Below are 23,316 nucleotides of genomic sequence, written 5' to 3'. Positions count from 1 at the left end.
TCTGGAGGCTGCCATCTTAGGGAGGTAGCATTAGATTTCCCATACTAATAATGCAAGTCCAATTAGAAACCAGAGAAAACCAAACAGCTTCTAATGTGGGGTTTTTGTTTTGTTTTTTGTTTGTTTGTTTGTTTTAAGGTAAATTATCTCCCTGTCTCTCTCTATAATGTGCCTTAAAACAATTTTGAAACCATCTATTTTCCATTGGTTTCTAGTGGGACTTGCATTTTCTCAGTCAGAATCTACCTTGGAAAGGTGTCAAAGTGGTGGTTTTGGGTTTGCCTCATTCTTTTGTGTCACTCCTTTAAATTGAAAAATGAAATCCAGTGACTTACTCATCTTTCTAATGAGATGCAATTCTGCTGCCAGATTCCCTTAAAAATCCACGGCAATTTTCGAAAAGAAATTAGAAGGAATGCTACCACTGCCCTTGTCAACATACTTCCTCTCATTAAGGGAGTTTCCAGAGTCCAAGGCTTTGTGTGAGATGTAGTTGAGCAAGCTGCATAACAGCTTGGATATGTAGCCACCATCAGCATCAAATTAGATTCCATTTTTGTTCCAATATCATCGGCCGGAGGATCCCCTCTAAACCCACCTTCATTCTTGATTCCTTTTCCCCCAGCCAAGCCCACTCCTTCCACATTCCACTTCTCTCCACACCTATCTTCAACACCCAGCCTTTGTGCCCTCATTATTCCAGAGCTTGTGCTTCTCTACTCCATTTTTCTTGTGACCCTCACGTCCCGAGAACTGTGCACATCAAAGTAATTCTGACACCACTGTCACAGGGAAGTGGGTGAAAAATAATAGCGTGTCCTGAATAATAATCCATTGCACCCCTGTTTTTAAGGGGAAGAAGGCAAGACTCATGACAAAAATCATAGAGTGAAATAGCTGGAAGTCCACCTGCTGAGAAAGGCTGGATGGCAGAGCCACTGTGCAATGCTGCTGTAAAGAAATGCAAAGTAAGTATTATTTTACATTATAATTTTTATGTTAAAGTTTCTTTCTAACCTGAAACTACTGATATGGGGCTAGATTGAAATAAGAAACCGATTGGGAAGGAATCGCACCGAGAGAGCACGTACTTGGCTGAAAATGAATTCAGACATTAAGATAACATTTCACATGGTACAGAAAGAATATTGAGCTATTTGGGGGGCACTGATCGCTGTGTGGAATAGACAGAAAATGGATGTTGCAGAATGGCAATAGCTCACTATGAAACATCATATTGCTAATTCTTGCTCCTTATCAGCTGTCCTTTTCTTTCCATCCCCACAGCCGAATCTCTTGTTCAGTCTCTCATTATATCCTGACCTGCCTACCTCAATCAATGTCCACATTTCTGGCCTCTCAAACGTACACATTGCCACTAAAAGTAAATATTCCTTGTCCATTATTTTGATCACATCTTTCCCACTCACTCCTCATCCACTATCTACTGGTCACCTCCTTTAAGACACTATGTAAATACATCCCTCCTTCTTCTGATCACTTAGCAAGCTTCCAGTTGACTGCAACACCTCTCTGAAATCATCTGCAAACGCTCCTCTCTATTCACTGTTAAATCTTTTTTGAAAGCCTGCTTCTGCAACACTGCCCATAGTATGTCTTATTGATTTTGTTATTCTGATTTCCTGACTTGTCCACTTGTCTGCCTGTCCATCTTTAGACTGCGAGCTCCTCCAGGCAGAGAGCATCCATTATTTATTAGTAGTAGTAGTAGTTGTTGTTATTCATATTACCATGGCGCCCAGGAGACCTAGTCATGGACCATGATCCCATTCTGCTAGGCACTGTACAAACACAGAATGAACTGATGGTCACTGTCCCAAAGAGCTTACAATTTATGTGTTTTTATTCAGATTCTGATCTATTCTTGAATCTCTGGGAAGTGCTTAGCACATTAAGGACACTACCATCAACAAAACAACAACAATGGTCAATTGATAATAATACCAGTGGGGTTCACAGTTACTGAATCTGGGTCCCTTGCACCCATAATTCCATGACAAGTATTAAGCTTATTTCTGGACACTTGGTTTTTCCCCAATTAACAAGCTGAACCAAACTTTTGGGAAATCTACTGCTGAAAAGACAAACGAGAATGATGGGAAAGATACAAACAGCCATGCTTCAGGGCATAAGCCAACTTCTCAGTACTGTGGGGTAGGAGGAAACTTTCTCTAGGGGCAGGTTATCCCATAACTGCCTATAGCTCTCTGCTACTGGTTGCTGTCTGAGACAGGTTACTGGATTAGATGGACCACTGGTCTAATCCAGTATGGCAATTCTCATGTTCCCACAGCGGTTAAGCACGCGTGGTTTCATTTTGTTTTACAATACAAGCACACTGAGACAGATTGGAAGTTCCCAGTTATTACCCACAAAGTGCAGCATGTGATCTCTACGTGGTGGAAGCTTGTGGCTGTCACGGTTTCCTCCCACACAATACTTTCAGTTTTTCTGGGCTATAATTATAGCGAAACAAACAAGGGCTCAAATCAATCCCAAATACGCTTTGGGTATTAGAGACGGGTGAGAAATAAAACAAAATCTATTCTGTGGCAGTAGATAGAAGGGACAGACACGACCAGTTGGGTTTCCTGATTACAAGAAGAAATGTTTCTTGAGACTCCGGTAAGTTTTACAAATGCTGTGCCTTTGTATTTTCTGTTGTCATACACTGCTGTGGTTCTATGAGACAAATACAAAGAGTATACCAGTGTGTTACCATAGGTATCCTCCCAACGGTGATGGCACAACAGACATCATTTCTCCAGTGAAGCAGATAGTACAGCATTCATATCGGATACCTTAATAGCGTATCATATCAAGTGCAATTAAAATCAATGATGCAACTTCTTAATTCACCAGTTGTAGTGGAGAGTCATCTCTCTGACGAAATGATGCAAAAGGCTGAGTGGCAGAAGCTCAGTGCAAAGCTGCTGTAAAGAAATGGAAACCAAGTCTATTTTATGTTATGATTCTTATATAAGTCTCTTTCTTGCTTGAAGTCAATATATTGTCTGGATTGCTATAAAAGGTAGAAATACTGATCTGCAAGGAACAGTCACTGAGTGAGCTAGTACTTGGTTGTCCAGTCAGGTGTGAAAATGTACACGATATACAGACATGCCCAGGCTTCAAAACTCAGATTCAACTTTTGAACACCAGTGTGCCAGCAGTATTTGGATCCAAGTTTTGGAGTCTGTTCCTTACAAAAATGGGAGCTATTTCCAAAATTTGTACCTTGATCTAGCTTCAGATTGCAAATACTCCTCCTGGCCAAAGTTAGGGTGTCTTTTGGATCCAGGATTTTGGCCTGAACCTCTCTCCAGGATGGTGCATCTGTGAGGTGGACGAATGAACAGCAAAATAGCTAACTGGTAAGAAGCTGCAGGTTTAGCACTGAATGTGGTCTCTTTCCTACAACTCAGTAGGAGGTGGGGAGTTTTGCAATCATCTGGCTATTTACCCTAAGTAATAGGAAGAACGATGTTTAATAAAACTGGGTTTGAGGAAGAACTGGCTGTTTAGCATGGCTGTACCTGAGCTTAAGTCTAAGTTGCTCCATTGTGGTCTATGCAGACCTAGAGAAAGAGGAAAGTAGATTTCTAAAGTACTGGAGGCTTTACAGTCATTCACAACATGGCATTGAATTGCAATTAAGTACCTTTTTTTGATAGACCATACAGCAAAATAATTTTTATTGTTTTCTGTAAGATCAAATCATGGTAGTTATTGTTAGACTAAATATTAAGACAGCTGGAATGTGAGAGTTGTAATTTTTCAGGCCTGTCAGGTTTAGCATGTCTGGAAAACGTGGAAGATGGCAATGGAATATTATCAGTAAAAAACTGTTAGAGCCAAGATGGGTGATCCAAGATGTCACATCCATCAACAGACAAAGCCTGCATTTCTGTTCTCAGCAATGAAGTCCACATCAGGAATACAAATACCGAGACACTGGAGTGAGACAGGGTAGAAGTTTTTCAGCCTGGTTTAGTTATGCTTTAAACTGATGGATGTGGACATGACACATGTGAGTTATGTGATCCCTCAAGAAACCATTTGCAAATTAACTAATGAAATATTGTTTTGCTTGAAGCTAATTAAAGAGAGGCAGTGAAAAGCAGTAGCAAATAACTTACAAAGCCTGGAATGTAGATTTCAAAAACCTGGACTTCCCTGGCATGTCCATAATCCTCAGTGCATGGGTTACGTGGAGGAGTGGCAGAAAAGAGGGCTTAAGCTTCATATTAAGAAAAGTAAAAAGACTCTACAGTCATGTAATTGCAGGATTAATAGGCAGAATAAAGTGCTTTGCTCTACTATTTACATTTCCAGAGCAATTTATGAAAATCCTCACACAGAAAACCTCAGTAATTGAAAATGAAATTCAGAAACAGTGTGCTTCTAAGTTAAAGGACTTAGATGTAATTGCTCAAGAGTGAAGAGAAGGAACTGGTTAAACTTCCAAAATAGTTGAAAGTTTATTCCCAGTCAAAGCAAAAGGAATAGAGGGTTTTCAGTAGGATGTGGTAGCTTCTTGAACTATATTTTTGCCATGGTAATAATTCTTCCTCAAAAAAGGCTCACAATTTCTGGGTATCCAGGAAACAATTTACAAGTCCTTTAGACGTCTACATCATACGTTGTTTTTGTTTGTTGGTTTGACACCAACATAGCTCCCACTCATCCTGAAGCGTATATTGAAGGGGGAGGAGATGGGGAGATCATGCGAAGAAATTGGGTTGTGGTTGGAGCATCATATTGCAGGAACAATATTGGAGGCTGGGAAAAGCTATTGGAAGAGGACAGCTCAAATCAAAGGGTTTCTAAGATTGCAATAGGATGGAGAATTTAGGATTATTAGAATTTTTCTCATTAGAAATGGACACAGACCTGCTGGTGATGTAAGTAAGTCTGGGCATAGTGAAAGTGGTCATCATATAATACCAGAAAGGGAACTGCCTCAAAAAGAGAGGGCACAAAAACTAAGGAGAGACCACACACTACAAGAGCTTTGTCCCTGGGTGTTGTATGGAACAGACTACTGAGGCAGCTAAAGAAGAGAAGACCCCTCAGCAAGTTCAGCCAGACACAAACTTAGAAGAAGAAGAAGAAAAAGAAAACATTTCAGGGCACAAGGACTATCTAGGTAAGTAAATAAATCCTAGAAGGCCTTCCTTTCCATCTCCAGAAGTGTCACTAACTGGTAGAGCAGGCGATCTACTGGTATATGTTTCTAGGAAGGGGCAATTCAGAATAAAATATAAAGCCATTACAGGGAATCAAAGTGGAAGGGCTTTGGCTTGGAACACATATCTCATGTGCTAAAGCCCCACTACAAATTACCTGTTTGGGGGCAACAGTTTTATTTTCTGGATATAAAATATGTATCAAGCCTTGGGCTGTGTTCTAATCCACTGAACCAATTTCAAAATGATTTTAGTGCAATGGGAATTTTACTTTACTATCTGCTATGATGTAGCTGGCAGGTCTGAACACTTATAGATGCATGTGCAGTTCTCCTGAAAATGCTTCAATTTTATATGCAGAGGGAGGGCTATTAAAGAGTTGATTTGATGTTTGAAATGTAAGAAAAGGACCATTGGCTTTGACCTCTCATCTTAATGGAGCTGAGATTAACCTTTGCCTCTTACCCACATCTACAGATCCTTCCACAACTTCCCTCCCCCCCCCCCCCCCCGGTCCTAAGGACACCCAAATCAACATCCTTGTCATAGCCTTTAGGAATGTACCTACCAAAATGTACTGAGGTTTCAAGGTGACATGGCCTCTTTTATTAGGTTTGCCACTATATTGATTAAAGTAGGACTGAGGACCATTTTCAGTTTGCCAACTGACCCATTGTGTCCCCTAGGAAATTCTGGAGAACGGAAAGCATAACTGAAAATGAGTATAACAACAACAAATGTTCCAAAGATTTCTGACTCAGGGGGATGATACAGATCATGTGGCATGCACAGGGACTCATTTTACTAACTACGCCCCCTAACACTTCCGTTTAGAAATTGACACTAAGTTATTACATTCTCCTCTTGGTAGAAAGGGTTTTAGTATCTCAATAATATGAACATAAAAAGTCAAGCATTTTCTTCTTTGTCAAACACTTGACCATTTATTCCAACCATGTTAATCTTGTTTAAAAAAATGCAGCTGCCCATCTCCTCCTCCAAGTTTAAAAAGAGGGTGAACCAAAGCTAGACACATTGTCCAGTGAGTTTTGTAGCATATCAAGTGTCCTCCACATTATATTTGGTTTTAGCTGATACGCTGCATTCATAGGTGTGCGCAAATGAGTCATGCAGTATGTAGTTTGTAGAGATTATTAGCCAAAGGCCAATGCACCGGCTCAGCAGCTCACATTTTCAATAAACTTTGCTTCTAACCAAAACCTAACACGTTTCATTGAAGCGGCACTCTGTGCTTTCAGAGCTATCAAATCCATTACATAAAGGACCACCGTGAAGTGCTGAATATGTTCTTGCTTTAATCAGTTCAGAGAATAGAGATTTGTTTAAAATGGCTTTTTTTCCCAATCACACAGGGGCTGCCCCTGTAAATACCATGAGTGGGCACACGTGAAATACCAGGAACGCAAGCAACACATTCTGAAAATGTCAGCCCCCATCCATACACCTCTGCCTCCCACATGGCACTCCTACTCATTTGACATCACAAGAACTCAGTGCTAGGGCTTGGGGTGTTTGTTTTTCCTTCCAAATGTCTCCCCCTCCTCCTTTTCTTCACACTACTGTACAAAGATGACAGCGAGCAGTTAGTAATAAACCCTCATGTTTATGTTAGGCAAACAATGGTACATCAGTCATACTCAGTAACATGGCCCATGACTGGATAGTGTGCTGTGCGATAGACTGGGAACCATGATGCCCAAAGACATGCCAGCCCTTTATGCATCAAAGGCTAAAGCAACATGAAGCAGAACAACAATTTTGCATGTTCCCTTTTAGTTTAGCAAAACTGAACATAATACATAATCCTTGTTCTCCTGCTCCCTATACCTCATGGCAGAAAACCATGAGGGTAATCTTTTAAAAGAAAATATAGTGGGATTTAATTTTTATCTGCAATTTTATTACCCCCCATAAAAATACTCCCCCTTACTTTGGGTAGTGCCACTTTGATCTTTCAGCTTATTTTCCTTTTAGTAACTGTTTTACCCCCTGTAGAAGCAGCTTGGAGGATATCTTTCCTTCACTTTGTTCTTACACGGGTCACATTCCTTTCATGTACAGGAAGGAGAGATCTCATTTCTTTATGCAATCCTAGCTTTAGTAACTTGCTTTTACTAATGAGAAATGGATAGACGATAACTGTACTTAAGACTCTCAGGAAAAAGGCTTAAAAAAGGGAATAAAGTAATTGATTGATGGATTCATTTCAATTAAACTTGCCTTAATTTTACAGCTATTTGGCAGAGATGCGTCTGTAGCCTTAGAGATTATTGTGGGCTCTGAAAAACTCAAATACTGTATCTTCTTTCTCGTACAAACCCTGAGATATAGATGTATATTCTTGCCTCTCCAAGTAATTACCATGCAGACAATTTCAATTCAGAGCCAATAAGAGTAGCATCTTTTCTATCCAAAAACTAAAGGTCACACCTTGAGAAAATTGACCTTTCAAGAAATGCCTGGAAATAAGTGACGGGGGGTGGGGGCAGGGGTTGACTATTGTGCTTAGTTTACCGGCTGTAAAAGATAGCTTTCCTTGTCAGCCACAAATATTTGGTTTTTCATTGGCAGCAAAGGCTTCGGGTGAGTTCGCCTGTGCAAGGCGCTCAACAGACCCTCTCTTGAATTCTGCACACTGTACTCTCCTATTGTGTAAATTACACTCTATTTTGCTCATTTACCTGCTTCCCCATTAAGTTCAAACTAAACAATACAGCAGCTGTGGGTCTTATAACTATTTTATAAACCATAAAGTGTCAAGGAAACCTCAGCAAAGGCCAACAAATGCAGAACACCACTTTCTCCAGAACAACATGCAAATGATTTATAGTGTATATATTTATACATACTTAAAATCGCCTAGGATAGAGGATTTCTACTCATTTGGTCACATTAATGGAGAGCTTTTCATGGGAGAAGCTCCCCACTCATCCCTTCACAAGCATGGAACCTCTTTCCCCTCCCTTTGAGATGACAGAACTTCCTTTTGGCAAACCTACATGGAGAAATGTTGGGTGTATTTCAAGTTTTATTGATGCAGTACATGGTTGAGAGCTGCTTCACAGGGAGCCAGCCTTGTCTTTTCTTCACTCTTTTGTCCAAAATGCTGCTTCCTGACACCTTGAGGGATCAAGCAACACCACACACTGCCTAAAAAACAGATGGGATGTGGGAGCGGGAGTCAGAGGACCAAATCTCAAGTTCATACCCAAAGGTTTGGAGGTGACAGAGGTAAAAGGAGGTGCATTGGAGCTCACCTTACAGATCTGCCCAATACATTCTAAAGAGAGAAAATATATGGGATGGTCCTCAAACGACTCTGTACAGATGTAGTTATGACGTGTACCGGCTTGTTAGCAGAATGTTTATTATGTGAATTCCCATAATTTTAAATTATAAAAGGTATTGGCTGTCACGCTACCCAAGGGATAAACCTGTGGATTCCCCTAGGATTCCAGCCAGGCACTCTAGTTATACCCACTTATTTAGGGGGAAATGTGGCAGATATTGCAACCCCATTGAATCACTTAGGTGGTAAACACTTCCAAAGAGGTACCACATCTTGGGGAGGCTTGCATACACTGGTTCAAACTGGGATTTCCAGAGGCCAACAAACAAATAAGGGCATTAGGCATAAAAAGGCTGTGTTTAAACTGATCAGGGCCTTGATTTCGGATCCAGCAAACAGACAGGACCTTATGTTCAAAGGGGGGCCTAACCCTTGCAGAAGGGTTGGAAAGTCTTTTCTCTGCTAAAACAATGAGGAGTCTGATAGCACCTTAAAGACTAACAGATTTATTTAGACATAAGCTTTCATGGGTAAAAAACCCACTTCTTCAGATGCATGGAGCGAAAAGTACAGATACAGGCATAAATATATACTGGCACATGAAGAGAAGGGAGTAACCTTACAAGTGGAGAACCAATGTTGAAGGCCAATTCAGTGGTCCACTCCCAATAATTGATAAGAAGGTGTCAATACCAAGAGAGGGGAAAATTGCTTTGGTAGTGAGCCAGCCACTCCCAGTCCATATTCAAGCCTAAATTGATGGTGTTAAGTTTGTAAATGAATTGTAGTTCTGCAGTTTCTCTTTGAAGTCTGTTTTTGAAGTTTTTTTCTTGAAGAATGGCTACTTTTAAATCTGTTATTGAGTGTCCAGGGAGATTGAAGTGTTCTCCTACCGGCTTTTGCATGTTACCATTCCTCATGTCTGATTCGTGTCCATTTTTTCTTTTATGTAGAAACTGTCCAGTTTGGCCAATGTACATAGTAGAGTGGCATTGCTAGCACATGATGGCATATATCACAGTAGATTTGGAGGTAAATGAGCCTCTGATGGTGTGGCTGGTGTGTTTGGGTCCTATGATAGTGTCGCTAGAGTAGATATGGGGACAGACAAGGCAACGAGGTTTATTACAGGGATTGGTTTCTGGGTTAGTGTTTCTGTGGTGTGGTGTGTAGTTGCTGGTGAGTATTTACTTCAGGTTGGGGGGCTGTCTGTAAGCGAGGATTGGTCTGTCTCCCAATGAGTGGGGGATCATTTTCCAGGATAGGTTGTAGATTGTTGATGATGCACTGGAGAGGTTTTAGCTGGGGGCTGTACGTGATAGCCAGTGGTGTTCTGTTATTTTCTTTGTTGAGCCTCTCATGTAGTAGGTGACAAGCATGAATACCCCTCTGATATTTTGTCTGCTATGGGCTCATCAGACTAATGGGTTACTCTGGTAGGCTTTTAGCAAATGCATAAGAACTTTTATGGGTTTTATGAGATTTTCCTGTACTGCTTTTACCTTAAGAATAAATGTGCTTGCTTAGAAAGAGCTGTGTGGTAACTTGTAATTGCTGGCAATACACTCTTCATAGCCCTTGGAGAGAAAGCAACACACAGGCTCTGGACATGAGGCAAATTGGCTTGTGAGGATATCACAACAAAAGGCAGGGAGCTGTGTAGGCTTAAAACCCTGGTCAAGATGGAGAAAGACAGGTCTCCACCCAAAAGTAGTAACTGCTGGGAGCCAGAAACTTTAAATGGAAGCCCTCAAAGGACCATGAACTGGAAACAGAGCAGTTACTCTAAAACTGTAAGGGTTTATCACACTTTCTATATTTTCTCTGGTTTCATTCTCACTCCCATCTCTTCTGTTCCTCTTTTTCGCAACCCCATGCTCTTCTGTCACCTGGTCCACTACTTCTTCTCTTCCTCCCCCCCCCCCCCCCCCACACACACATACTTTCCCTTCTGCTTTGTTCCCTTTTCCTCTACTAACCTAGACAAGCTCCCCAGCCAGGAGCAGTCCTAGAGGCCTTTAGAAACAAGGACCCAACCCAACGAGTCTCCAGGCTCTCTGTCAAAGGTTCTTGTAACCAGGGACAAGCCCAATCTCTGCAGGCCACCTGGGAGTCTGTGTAGTTCTATGACTACATTTTGGGACCACTGTTTTAGAAGAAAACATCTTAATTATGATGTTTTAATTACTGGAATGATTGTTTTCACTTGATGAGTTTAAGGTCTTCTGCAGCAAGGATTAAGGAGACAACAAGTTCTCCTAACACATTGCATTCCTTCTTGCAAACTTCAGAACGAGATAGAGAGAGAGAGAGAGAGAGCACGCATGCGCACACATGTGTTAAAGACGGCATCATAAGACTTTGGTGTAACAGTGGATTCCTTGTTTCCACTCACCTCCATGCTGACAGTCTGAGCCAGAGAGGTCAGGGTCTAAATGGACATGAAGACTGAACTACCCTTTCACCTGCAGAGGAGGTGTCTCCAGGTCAGGGTTGAGGAATACTGGTGGGGCAGGTGAGAAGACATTTGCAACTGTCAGTGTCTGCAGTACTAGTATTTCTATGGATGAACAGAGTTTTAAGTCTCTAGGGCTCTCAACCTGGCACCTTTCATAGCATTAAAAAGTTCCTTGTAAAAAGGAAAGAACAGATGAGGCGGGAAGTGCATACCTTTGACTGAAATGCATTTAAAAGTTGAGATAACTGAATCTCTGGAGGAAGAAAGTAGGTTAGGAAACTTGGTCAATGAAAAACATGGGGCTTGGAGAAGAATTCTAGTATATTATGCTTTACCAGCCCTTTCATATCACACAGTACATTTCCTACAAAGCCAAAATATGTGGGTTGATGGCTAGCAGCCAAAGGTTGCACTCTCATGATGCACTTACAGGACACCATGCCATTAGCAGAAAATTCACACATAATATATCATTTATATTCTGAATCAGACTACCACAATATAGTCTTTTTCAAAGATTTGATTACAACAAAAAATAGCTAAATGTGTCAAAAATGAATCAGATTTTCCAATATGTATTTTATTTTTTGAGAGAAACAGAACCTTAAAAATAAAAACAAACAAACAAATAAATACAATTTAACTAGCTATCCAAAGGGAAAGGACCTAGGAGTATTCAGGCTATGGTTAGTCTATCTAAAACCTAATTTGCTTTCAGTGATTGTATTCCTTTAATATCAGCATGGGTACTCCATTTTAGACCTCCCACACTGACCAGAAGAAGAAATGAGAATTACTCATTCTTTATGTGACTAATGGACTGTCTTCCAAATTGCAGCATGCATTGTTTTACTACAAAGCAACGTAGCTTAACCCTAAAATGACCAGTATTAAGTTCTCAATGACACAAAACAGTTTTATTTTAACTACTCTGTTGCTTGCTCCAGTCCAACCAGAATTATTGTATGGCTTTTTGTTGTTGTTCTATATCCAAACGTTGTTCTATATTCAAATGTTCGGCAGCAGGTTGGTGTTGAGAGTAGCGTCATTTATCACAAACTGTGGATGTCCCACAAATGGAGCACTTAATTACTGTACGCTGGCCCTACAGCAGGGGGATGAGGAGGGTAAAGGAGGTTAACCAGACAGACTGACCCACCCTGTCAACTGGTATTCATCTCTGAGGAATCCACTCTCATCCTTGTCAGTGTACAGACACTGCAGCAGAGGTTGTGGAATGAGCACTCTGTGATCCCAGCTAAACAAAACAAGGTCCCTCCCTCCCTTATGGAAGGGTCCTATAGACTTTAATAGAAATTAAACCCTTCGGACTCTGTATTCTAAGAAGCTACAGAATTTAATAAAGAGGCTACAGTCTCTCTATAGGATATTTGAGCCATTTAATAGAATTCTGCACCCAATAATATTTTATTTTCAGTTCTGTAGGCTAGGTCAAAGAAAAAAAGAAAAGGGGTATAGGGAGGGGAGAGCCACATTCTAGAGGACAGATCCTGTCCTCATTGAGTTACTGTGCCATTCCAACAGTGCAAAGCTCCCTAAAATTGGCTCATCCAGCCACACAAGGGAGGCTTTCCCCTCCATGGGGGATCTTCAGGTGATGTAAACACACTATAGGAACTCCTCCTGGGGAGTGGGTATAGTGGGTGGAACTGGGCATGGCCAGGGCATCCTTGATTATCCGTGGCTACTACAATGGCCTTTTGGAGACATAGAAATCATGCACAAATTAGAGCAGCCTTCAGGTTTCTCTAACTTATTCTAAGGGGCTGGACCATGCAGAGCAGCTCCAGGACTTGGAGAACGTATGACACACCCACCTTTGCACTACCCCACCTTCGGATGTATAGAATGTTTTTTGGTTGTAGCTAAGGATCTGACCCTGAAGAGTTATTTTATTTTACATTCTATAGGCCTAGGATGGAGGAGTTCTGACTCCAGCATACATTCATATTCACCAAGAGAAGAAAATGCCACCCCTTTCCATTTTTCATTCTTTCCAGGGTGAAGAGGGTGAGTGAGGGAGCACAGAAATAATACTCATAAATTGCTTGAATTTAAAGATTGGAATATAAGCACTGAAAGCCTTGCCTCTTACAAACAATAGTCAATAGTCCAGAAAGCACATTAAGGAAGTATAATAGCTTTCCCTGTGGACAGAGGAAAGCTGTTAGTTTGCAAGGGGGAATCTGCTCTTTGAATGAGACAAATGAAACTTCTCCTGTGTTTTAAAGAAAAACAGAAATCCTTCACTGGAGCTGGATCTCTCTATAAAAAATGTGTTTTTTTTTTCCCATTCCAATCACAAACTAAACAGAAGCATTTAACAAATAAATAAATAAACAAACAAACATTGGGTATTCCTTCAAGAGGATATGAAAAAGGGATGCATGCATTTTAAAGAGTTATAACTGTATGGACACAGGAATCACAGTGATTTAGCTCTGTGAAAGTGACAGAGATGTTTATACAGGCCCAATCCTCTTTCACAAAACATGCCTGCATGTCAATGAGGCATGTTTTGCGAAAAAGGATTCACTTTTCAAAAGTTACGCACTGCAGAATTACTCCTCGTTAGCTGGTTTTGTGGAGGGATAGATGAAGGGAGCTCAAAGGAATTGACCATCACAAACTTTGCCATCTTGCCTTCTTTAATGCATAGCAATGTACTCGTATACACACATACATGCCCTACAGCAGTACCAAACAAATACACTTCACTGCAGACGCTTCCCCTTGTGGAGAGGATGAGAGAAGAAACCACGTTACAGATGTGTAGCCAGATTGCTTAATCCACTGCTGCAAGGTGCTCAGATATTATGGTATAACAACCTGTATACAATAGACTAGAACGGGAAAAAGAAGGATGAATAGCTTCCTTAACCACAAAGATAAAGTCTCAGAGATTCTTTGAAGTATGATAGATTACCCTACCTACTTGTTGCTTTCCCACCACACTTCAGATCAAGTAAGCATCATCTGGCATTTGATAGTCAACCTGATATTGTCCTTCAATTTTTAGGTTAAAAAAAAAACCCAGAAAAGATTGTTGTTGTTGGTTTTTAAAGGATAAGGAAAAGCCACAAAGGTCCACAGTGAATTTAGAGAATATATAGTTTTACTAGTAAAACAGCACAAAAATGAATAACCTTTTTTGAGCAATGCTTTAATTATCAGGCTCTCCCCTTTGCTGGTGGCTTTTCGTAGGATGGCTCCTTAAAAAACCTTTGCTTTCCTTTCTGTTCCCATGACACCTTTCCTTTCACCTCAAGTTTAGCATTTCTTTTCTGCACTGTGGTCACTGATTAATGCCCTGACCTTTGACCTATTAACTCCTACAATAACAAAACAAAAGACTGATGCTGCCAGTGCCCAAACTTTAAATACGATCTTTCCTGTGGGGTGATATGAGGTCTTCGGGATTTGTGTGAAAAAATATGGTCCCTTCCCTCCCCCAGCCAATTACTTAGGTTTCAAGCTGTAAACAAGTGACTAGATACCTGATTGAACACAACTTTAAATAATCCAGAGTAACATTATTTACTTGGTTCTGATCAAGACCCAAAGCAGCTTGCTGAACAGTAAACAAGCTGCTGGCCAACTCTAAATGAATAAGAATATAGGAAAGCCAGATACAAAGTAGTTAAGCCTCTGTAATAGACTTCAATAGCAGGCCTTCTCCTTCTCCATTACAAAATCAAAACAGAAAAGCATCTCTTAAATAACCTTCCCTTTTGTGGACGGCTTCAGGGAAACATTCACAGGCAATCAAGCCCTGCAATGCTCCAGAGCCGCCTGCCGTGTACCCAGAGCAGCTTTGCTCATCCTTGGGAGCCCTGGTTACGCCTGTTAGTTTTGCTCTTCGTGTCGAACCTAATGAGAAAATGCTGAAAACAAATCACTTTGCTTTGCCATAGAAGCTTGAAGAACTCAAAGCTTCCAAGAGTGAAAAGCCAGGAGAGATGATAAAAATGAATGGGGGAAAAGGAAAGAGTGCCTAGTGATTAGAGAGCCAGGACACCTGGGTTCTAATCCCAGTTTTGCCACTCACATCATGTGACCCAAGACACTAGTGATTAGAGAGCCAGGACACCTGGGTTCTAATCCCAGCTCTGCCACTCACATCATGTGACCCAAGACAATCCTTTCATCTCTCTGTGACGCAATGTAAAGTGGAGAAATTGTAAACTCTCTTGGGCAAGGGCTAGTTTTTGTTGTATTCTTGTACAGTGTCTAGCACAATGGGGCCATTAGGCGGTACTGCAGTACAAACAAAGAATAAGAAGTAATGCCACCAGCTCCCAGGTGGGTTGTGAGAATCAGCTTTGAGCTTGAGCAGCACCTTAGAAGTACACAAGAGCATTAGTTAGATTCCAAAGGGATGGTTGTGTCAAAATAGGAATTACTGTCTTGTTTGATCCCTAAAAACCCTACACCTTAAGGCCTCCGATTTCTTGTTTTTCAAAGAGTATTTGAAGGGCAGAGACCATGAAGATAGTACCTGAAAACTACATATGGTGTATTCCCAACTGGTTGAGAAGAAAATGTTTCTGTTTCTAGAATAAGGCTCGGTAGTGGAAGCTGAAGCTGGCTGGGGTGGTCAAACGGGCATGCATACTCAGAGCCAATTTTCAGCAGATGGTAAAGATCATAAGCTGATTCCAAGCAGGGCAGGAAGTGACTACCTTGGCTGCTCTGTGAAGCCTCCATTGAAAATGAGGAGTGGGTACACAAGCAAATATCAAATGAGGACAATCACAGAAGCAGCTACACAGGTTCTCTGACCGCTAAAGGAGTCTAAAGTTGAGGTTCATGCTATCACCTCTGCTGCTTTTCTAGCCAGTGTGCCGCACGGAACCTCTGAGCCAGGGGACACCTTTAGATGAAAAGCTGTTAGGCTGTTACTTGCGTTATCAGCGCTTTCTCTACTGAACTTGTTCTACATCATCACCACAAATGCAGAAACAGCTCAAAGCAGAGACCAAGCCAGGAAAAGCCTGATACCCGTTTAATCACAGCTAAGCTATCTAGAAGCAGTGTAACCACTGCAATAGGTCAATCTGAGATAAACAAGGGCAATGCTCTTGAACCCCACTAAAGATCCAATTTCCCATCCATCCTCCTCCAGAGACCCAGCTGTTTTCAAGCCCATGTCAAATTGTTTTAGAGACAAGAAAATAACTTGCAGCCAACAGCACCCACCGAACTTGCACTTCTAACGATAACTTCAATAAAATTAGTGTCCCACATCTCCAGCCCCCTAGTCAGGGAATGACACCAATTCAGGCTCTGATCCTGAGAAGTTGGAAGTGCTCAGTGTCAAGGACTTAAATGATCAGAGGCTTAGTGAATTGGAGCATTTGTGAGTGAAATAGCAAAACTTTTATAGAGAAGGGATAGTTCTGCCAAAACTGCAGTCACTGGTTATTCAAGAATTCTGGGTGACTCCCAAATCTGGTTCTTTGTTTATTTCAGTTAAGCACAATACCCCCTGAGCATACATACAATTGACATAAAACAGCAATAAATAGAACCCAGTGGCCAAAAGCTGAGATGCCTTCCACATCTCAACATATTACAGTTCCCCTGTCCCCAATCTGCTGAACATTCACCACGGCCTAACGCTCTTCAGTGGAAGAAGAGAGCCCTTGTATTGGGACTCAAAGACCAGGCTCTAGCAATCCAATAGAAAAGCTAATTCCATTGGTTGAGATTGCCTCAAAAAATGTCCTATCTTTAAGCACCTATCAAAATTAACCTGATGGGCAGCTAGCTTGAGTACTAGAAGCAAAGTCCAACATCCATGTAAACCACGCTCATGACATAAAAAGAACAGGAGTACTTGTGGCACCTTAGAGACTAACAAATCTATTAGAGCATAAGCTTTCATGGGCTACAGCCCACTTCATCGGATGCATAGAATGGAACATACAGTAAGAAGATACATATATACATACAGAGAACATGAAAAGGTGGAATAAGAGGCTAATTAATTAAAATGAGCTATTATCAGCAGGAGAAAAAAAACTTTTGTAGTGATAATCAAGATGGCCCATTTAGACAGTTGACAAGAAGGTGTGAGGATACGTAACATGGGGAAATAGATTCAATATGTGTAATGACCCAGCCACTCCCAGTCTCTGTTCAAACCCAAGTTAATGGGATCTAGTTTGTATATTAATTCAAGCTCAGCAGTTTCTCCTTGGAGTCTGTTTTTGAAGCTTCTCTGTTGCAAAATTGCCACCCTTAAATCTTTTACTGAGTGACCAGAGAGATTGAAGTGTTCTACGACTGGTTTTTGAATGTTATGATTCCTGATGTCTGATTTGTGTCCATTTATTCTTTTACGTAGAGTCTGTCCAGTTTGACCAATGTACATGGCAGAGGGGCATTGCTGGCACATTATGGCATATATCACATTGGTAGATGTGCAGATGAACAAGCCCCTGATGGTGTGGCTAATGAGATTCGATCCTATGATGGTGTCACTTGAATAAATATGTGGACATATTTATTAAAATACCCACACACCTAAAAACCAGCCGCTCTCAGTTTCTCTCTGTACTTTGCAGAGGCAGCGGTTTGTGTGTTTGCCTGAGAATGTGGTTGTGGCAAGAAAGCATGCGTTTTGCTCTAAAGATTGTGAAGTTTGCTGGTGGCATTGCTACTACTGATCCACCCACAGAACTGCCACCTGCCAATTGTGTTCCTTGGGCAGAAGCCCCACTGGAAGTTAGTTATATGCTGCACAATTAAAGAGAAAATTGGCTGTGGCTGCCCTTCCTGTAATTGTTTCCATGGACTCTGACCCCCTTCGATACCCCGTGGCAAACAGTGCCCAATTTATTCTTGAAATCACTCACGGTACACTGTGCCACTCTCTTGGTTTAAGTAGCAACCCCTTTAAAAACATGTGGCCTGAAGGCGCACCCATCCCTGTGGTTATAAGTGCATTGCTTGCCTATGGCATAGAGCGGTGAGATAATTTTATAGTGAAATCCAAAACCTGGCAGGCATCATGTTTTATTACAAACCTTAAAATTTGTGCCAGGTTCATAAGATTTTCATCATAGTTGGGCTAATTTTCAGGTGTCAGGAAAGATTTGATTATTGGAAGTGGAAAGTGTGTAAAACTCAGTAGTTTGGGTCAAGCCAGGCAAGAGCAGTTGTGTTGGTGCAGTTCCATATTCAGCTTTTGGGGTTCATTCCAACTCCTGCAAACTCAGAGCAAAACTCTGTGGGTGTGAACCAAGAGGAGAGGTTTGAGTGAAAAGCCTAAGAATAGAAACTACCGAGTTGTCTGAGAACCAAAACCGGAGTCTGAGTCCACAAAGCACATGCGCCTGACAAAGATGATGCAAATTTTTTCTTTTTTATATATATCTTATTTTAAACCCACCTAGTTTGTCCAAAGGGGCTCCCCCTCCATTTCCACACAGCCCTAACCATCCAAAACAAAATCCCCACTAACAAGTGGCATCTTCTAATGAGCAAATAAAGATCAGAAACTCCCGGATCTAAACCCTCAATGGTAGGAAAATTACTTGTTTTATATTTGATTTTTGAAGAGATGAAAGGAAGAAAGAGAGAAAGCAATAGGACGGCAGCTACATGGGGAAAACTTGAGAGCTCTTCAAGTTGTATGGCTCAGGCAAGCATCGGGAAGTGCTGAAAGATTTCAGAAGGTGGACAGATTCCATTCTCATTAATGAAGGGGCCCCTGACTTCAAAGCCACCAAACACACACCAAGAGCAAAGGCATTATTCAGCTCTCTGGCTTGATTGAAAGCATGAGCCTGCTATTTACAAGCAGCTGATAGCTTTCCTTTAATAAGAAGTTACTGGGGAGTGTGCAGGGAAAGGGGAGGTAAGGACGGGTAGCAAAAACTCCAGCCCCTGAACATAGGGGCTTTTTCAACAGGATTTGCAGGACATATCCTTGGGATGCATTAAACAGCCTGGAAGGTAAGTGGTGATTTTTTTAAATGATTGTTCCACAGACACATGATTTAGGAGGAATCTTGTCTGTGTCCCCCCCCCCATGCCAATCCTCATCATTTTCAAGCAGGGGTCAGGTGCTAGCAGAATAAATGTTTTTAACACTGGTTCGCAAACTGGCCATGACTGGATGCCATCTATTTTTAGGAAATGGAGGGGGGAAATACTTACTTAAATAAATAAAACCTGACTGTCTGGCCTGCAATATGCAGAAACTGCTGCTGCATGCCGCTTGGCTGTTCTGACTACACACAGCCCTTAGTGCTCCCGAGACTTTGTGTGCGTTGCAAATGTTATTCCCTTAGCCATTTGCAATTGCAAATTGATGGGGGGTGATTATTAAAGGTATATAAAGCAAATAAGGTACCGGTATTTGCCATAGCAATGAAGGGATCCTCTGACAAGTGACTAGGAATTGGAATCCTTGACTATGTCTCTCAGCTTTGAGCACTGCAACACTTGCTAGGTCTGTAGGTTAAGAAGCCCAGACAGGCTTTTGTTTGTTTGAGCTTTAACTAGAAAGGTAGTCCAGGCGGTATTATATATACAGACATTCTTTGGATATATATTACACGCACCTTTTATGTGTACTCAGTTGTAGAGCAGCTGAAACATAGCAACAGTCCCTTGGTGTGCATGATGCGTTAAAGGGACAGCACCTTTGACAGAACTCGAGTTCATCTGGACTCTTTCCCCTTTGCAGTCCACTGCAATTAGACTTCACATATTAATATCTAAATTGGAGGGGAGGGGGCATGGATCCCTATATTGTTTTTTAAGACTTTTTAAGTGTCAGATAACAACAATAATAGCCGTGCAAAAGGAAGTGAATTTGCACTGCTGTTATTATTTACACACTTGATCCTAGCTGGTTTGCAATGGATGAATTATTTATTCTTAAAGCCTTACCATGATTTAGGAGCAGAGCAGTGGTGCAGTTAAAGCTAGTGTCCCCATCACATTCGTAGCCAGACCTTTTGAAACCAGCTCCTTCAGTCTATGGACCACTTTACAGAGGGAGAGTTGCAGGAAAGGACCATCTTCCCATTCCAACGCCCTTCAATAGTTGGTTATCAAACTATTGCATTCTACCAAGCGCCACTCAGAGGAGCTCAGACCACAGTTTGAGGACCTGATGGAAGCCACTAGCTCATATCTTCTTTAATTACAATATGACTGGGTGTATTGACAATGGTAATGGTGTGAAATTCATAGGCCATACAGTTTGCTTTACCTGTAATGTGGCTATATTATTGATCACAGTTAGGTTACCGTTACCACACACACACCCCTTTTGGTGGTGGTCCTGATCTCATTCTAAACGCTCTGTGAATGTGCATGTGAAAAAAATGCAGTTTTATTCACATACCCTCAAAACAGTTCCTCCACTACTCTTCGGGGCTCCCTTTGAGCACCAATGTGCATCTAGTAAGCCACGTGCAGGATCTAGCCCTAACCCTAATAAAAGCCCATGAGGCACATAAGTATCCATTTTACAGCTGGACAACTGCTGGCACGGATCAGCCCGAGCCAAAATTTTCAAGAGCGGCCAGTAATTTTGAAGGACCAACATGAGACACAAGAGGCTGGATTTTCAGAGCCACTGGGCATCCACAAATCTCATGGTCTTCAGCCCTTCTGAAAATCCAGCCAAAGTGATCTCAAGTTGGCCATCAAAAAAACTAAGGTGTGCAAAAAATGATAAATGACCTCTTTTGAAAATGTGGGGCTAAGTAACTTGTCTAGTAGCACAGTGAAGCTGATGGCAGAGCCAGCGTACAACCCAGAAGCCCAGTTTCCCAGTGCTTACTGTACCTGGATCACATTTCCTCTCCCAGGTATTATGTTTGAATCCTAAAAGCCTGGACAGAAACAGATATGACAAGAAGCTTCCCCCCTTGTGAAATTATGAAAACTTCACTTTTCTTTCCATGCTTTAGTTTGTCAAGTGCCAGGCACTACAGAAATATTTAAGCCAAACAGCAATAGATTTTGTTCTGCTCTAGCTAGTCACATTTCCTGGGACTCAAGAGAGTTGATAACTTTGTCTGCTTACTTAAGAAAGTCAAGTCGAGTGGGTGGTACAGAGGCAAGCTGCCTGTCAATTCAAGAATGGGTTAAGTAGTTCTTGTTTTGGGGGGGGAGGGGAAGGAGACAAAAAGGGGGGCTGGTAATGCTATGCTACACTCTTTTTGGCAAGCGAGTAGATTTATAGCTGGCTGGCTGTTAGCACTCAGATCTTATTGAAGTTGATCAGTTTGTGATTCTGGTTGCAGCAGTATTTTGCTAGTGCTTCATCTGCAGAGTGGGAGATATTAACAGCCTGCACTTCTAACAACTTTGTCTATTAACTCATAAGTTAAGCAGAGACAGCCTGATCATCATCTGAATGGGAGACCACCAAGGTGAATCTAAATTCTTCATGTGCTGGTGATTTAAGGCTCAGTCTTGGAATGTGCTGAGCACACTGTGGCCCCAATCCATTACTGTACTTAAGTACATATTTAATTTAAGCAAGTGGATAATCCCATTGTCAGGGGTTTACACGCCCTAATTTAATTTTTTTTAAAAAATCATGGTTTCCAATTGCTTCATTACTTCAGTAGTTCTGCTCATCTAGCCTAAAAGTTAAGCATGTACAGAATCAGACCATAAAGGTCAAATGTTTTCTCACCACCCAGGGATAGAGTTGAAATGAAGATGAAGCTGTTGTATTGGAGCTGCATAAGCAGTGAAAATCACCAACTTTTAACTTGAAAAAGTTGTTGATATGGCTTTTTAGAAATATCTATTAGATCAGTTTAGTTCTTAACGTATGACAGTATTTAGTATACACTTACATTTTCTCTATCATGTTCATATACTGGTTTATTATTGTAGGTTTGCTCATAAGTTGTTTGTTTGTTTTTATTTCCAGAAAAGGATTAAAGTATTTGTTGAGTTGGTTTCACCCACATAGAATTGCAGTCTTGGCTCCAAATTCCATTTGATTTACAAGAAGGTGTGTGCCTTTAAATAAAAAATATATATATACACACAAAAGAAACCCCAGGAACTCAGTGTCTTTCAATGAAAGTCAGCCTGAAGAACAAGACGAACCTTAGGGCCTTAGGCCTGTCCATGAACTTTGCAAATATCTATAGCCCCTGAGTGAGATTTTTCAAAGCGCCAAATAGCAGTTAGGTACCTAATTCCCATTGGAAACCAGTTTGTCAGTTTCACTGGGAGTTAGGCACTTAGCTGGTATTTTGGACTACCAATCTGGCAAGTGACCTCGTAAGACATTCCTTCTTAAAATTTAGCTCAAACAGCTTTCCACCCCTCAGCTCTGGATACTAATTTCATGGCATCCTCACTATGTGGAGTCTCATCAATGTGATGTGGAGTGGGGGGGAGGAAGGAAAGAAAAATAAGGCAACACAGCGCTGATGACTGGGAGTGTTCAAAAACATCTGGAAAACCACTCTGTGACCCCCGCCGCCCTACGCTTCAGAGCCCAAGCTGTGACTTTAAAGCATTGTACATACAACTACTTTTATAGCACTAGCACAAGCCCCGCTAGCCCAAGTCTATTGACCCTGGCTGGAAAGCTCACTCTAAAATGCTGTGCAGACACACCCCTAGAGGAAAAACATCACTTCTTGGATTAGGATTGTCCTCCACTGGGGGCCGGATCCAAAGCCCATTCAAGTCAATGAGATTATTTCTGTTGTCTTAACCGGGCTTTGGATCAGGCTCTGGTTGCAAAGGGTTTAATATGATGACCTGTAAGGTCCCTTCTAGTTCTAACTTCTGTTATGAAAATAAATCATGTTCTTTACTTTAATTTTTGGTAGACCGCCTGGGAGGTGTCCCAATGCCACAAAATAAAAATTTCATACTTTAAAATGCATGTGCGCTCACATACACCCCTTCACCAAAACACTGATTGCTGGCGAGATGCTCTTTGATGTGTGAACGAATACAACAATTGAAGACATTCCAATTATCTGCAGTTCAAAGTTAGGCCAAAATTAGAAGCACGTATGAATAATGCAGTAGGTTTGAGCAGAAGCAGCGATGCTGAGCAGAATAAAGATGAAAGAAAGTTTAGGATAGTTGTGAACGTGCAAAATAGTTAAGCAACGCTACTTGCTCAGACAGACATATTCTGGCTTTCACACGCCTTGCTATATCATCAGTAGTTCAATTAACTAAACACATGTCAAATCCACCTTTGAGACAGATTATAAATGACTTTCAAATGCATTTGTGATGTTTTCAGGATAGTGTCTGAAGCAGCATTTGTCTGGAAAGCTTCCTCTGACTTCACTGTGTGGCAC

At 41.3% G+C, this 23,316-nt stretch overlaps 1 protein-coding gene across 5 annotated transcripts in view; it reads left to right on the top strand.

Moving 5' to 3' along the window:
- RASGEF1A (RasGEF domain family member 1A) overlaps positions 1–23,316 on the top strand; it is a 258,034-nt gene that overhangs the window by 185,671 nt on the left and 49,047 nt on the right. For 2 of the 5 annotated variants that reach the window (XM_048856266.2, XM_048856263.2), the window contains exon 2: positions 854–968. The exons of 1 other annotated variant lie outside the window; for it this stretch is intronic. In XM_048856266.2, the coding sequence (XP_048712223.1) occupies positions 927–968 (42 nt within the window). In that variant the 5' untranslated portion in view covers positions 854–926. Of the gene's footprint in view, positions 1–853; positions 969–2,528; positions 2,647–23,316 lie in introns of those variants that run through there. 2 more of the 5 variants (XM_048856264.2, XM_048856267.2) reach the window with 2 other exon arrangements.

Source organism: Caretta caretta, chromosome 7 (genome assembly GCF_965140235.1).
Source record: "Caretta caretta isolate rCarCar2 chromosome 7, rCarCar1.hap1, whole genome shotgun sequence".
Lineage (NCBI taxonomy): Eukaryota > Metazoa > Chordata > Testudines > Cheloniidae > Caretta > Caretta caretta.
Note: the sequence above shows the minus strand (reverse complement) of the source record. Positions and strands in the feature narration are given on the sequence as shown.